At 50.5% G+C, this 1,797-nt stretch overlaps 1 protein-coding gene across 3 annotated transcripts in view; it reads left to right on the plus strand.

Annotated features, from left to right (window-relative positions):
- The window catches only part of Chrdl2 (chordin like 2), a 31,396-nt gene that overhangs the window by 21,935 nt on the left and 7,664 nt on the right, over positions 1 to 1,797 (plus strand). For all 3 annotated transcript variants that reach the window (XM_015477417.2, XM_015477418.2, XM_048788068.1), the window contains one exon: positions 317 to 372. In XM_015477417.2, the coding sequence (XP_015332903.1) occupies positions 317 to 372 (56 nt within the window). The remainder of the gene's footprint in view (positions 1 to 316; positions 373 to 1,797) is intronic.

Below are 1,797 nucleotides of genomic sequence, written 5' to 3' on the forward strand. Positions count from 1 at the left end.
AAAAAAAAAAAAAAAAAAAAAAAAAAAAAAAAAAAAAAAAAAACCCAAGATGAACACGATGCTCTGGCCTGGTCAAGCAGTTCAGTCTTAATGGTGACCAGGAGGTCATTGTGGGGAAAACAAGGAAGAAATCCAGGATGAGGGGAGGCTGAAATGGAAAGTGGGATGAGTTACCCCTGGGCAGAGGAGCCTGCTGGTAGGCTGGGGCTGTGGACTAGACTCTGGAAAGGGCAGAGTCTGTGGATGGAAGCCTCAGGGCTGGAGCTAGCAGGGCTGAGGAACTGGAGGCTGACCTATCTTCCTTTTGAGTTTTCAGATGGAGCAGGTGAGACATCAGCTGAAGAGGATCCCTTGCAAACTCACAGTGGGATGGTAAGTATGTAGCTTACCCTAGTAGGGAGGATAGAGAGGCTGTATCTGGGCCTAAATCCGCATGACTCATGGATCATTAGTGCCTTGGGTCAGCTATGCTAGCCACCTCCCCGCTACCCCAGTCTAGTTCCTCTCGCTGCACTCCCATCATGGCTGATGGGCCAGGAGGAGCCTGGGAGAAAACAGATATCCACACAGGCTAGGAGCAGGACCTAAACTTCCTTACTTCCCTCTTGGGGATCTCTTTGTCACTGTTCCATCCGGCCTGTCCTCGGGCTGCCTCCAGGAACATGTTCTCCTAAGGGAATGACCTCTGGTTTGAGTCAGGCCCCCCACCCAGTTCTTGGGACACTGGTTCTTTGGGATCTACCTCTCTGTTTTCCCTTCCCAGTCCAGTCTGCAGTTAAGTTGGGCTGAACTGCTCTCTTGCTGGTCTGAGAGGAAGGAGGTGGGAGAAAGGGCCAGACACTGACTCGAGTCTCCCATTGATCCTCTGTGCTAGGTCTACAGTAGGAACAATCTCACCTGCTCTTTCAGCCTGGGTCTCCTGAATCCTGGGGCACTGGAGGCTGGGTTCCTCTTCTCAGAGATCCTCAGGAGTGCTCATGACCTCTCCTTCTCTGCCAGATCATCCTCTTTTTCCAGGCTGGACCTTCTCAAGGGGAGGCCTGTGCCACAGGACCTGAGCCATTCTATCCTCTCCCTAGGAGGCAGTGTAACTTCAAGCCCACCCAAGCTTAGTTCCAGGCCCAGGGCAGCAACTTACTGACTTGCTGGATGAATTGGGCAAGTCACCACATGGGGAGTGGACTCCCTAAGTCCTTCTTACCTCAATTCCACTCAAAAAGCATTTCCTGGAAGTTTTCTGTGTACCTGGGCCTGTGCTAGGGTCTGGGACAGTTTCTACACTGGGACCTCTTGTGAGCTCAGTCTCTGGCCTACGAAAGAAGTGACTCAGAGACTGTATGGGCAGGAATGAGCTTTAGAAGAAGGGATGTGACTCTGGGTGGAGAGGGCAGTACTAGGCTCTGTCCCCTGTCCACTTGCTCCTCTCCCATGGCCTGGAGCTGCCCAGTTCCCAAACTGAACTGCAAAGCCCGTAAGCTGCCCTCGCTTCCCACCCTTTGCCATCATTGCTAGTCCAGATCTGATCTGAAGGGGCAGCACCTTGGGCTCTTGGATTCCAGGAGCTCAGGAAAAGACTTTTGAGCTTGAAGACTTTTGTCTCTGCATGCAGCCTGATCTTAGTCTTCTGCCCCATAGGATTTGGGGACCTACTGGGATCTTCAGAGGCCCATCGTTTTTTCATACCAACTAACTCTTCTCACACAAAAGAGAATTCCTGGTTCGTACTCTTACTATGTATCACTTTCTTTTTTCTTTTCTTTCTTTCTTTCTTTCTTTCTTTTTTTTTTTTTTTTTGCA

Source organism: Marmota marmota, unplaced genomic scaffold (genome assembly GCF_001458135.2).
Source record: "Marmota marmota marmota unplaced genomic scaffold, marMar, whole genome shotgun sequence".
Lineage (NCBI taxonomy): Eukaryota > Metazoa > Chordata > Mammalia > Rodentia > Sciuridae > Marmota > Marmota marmota.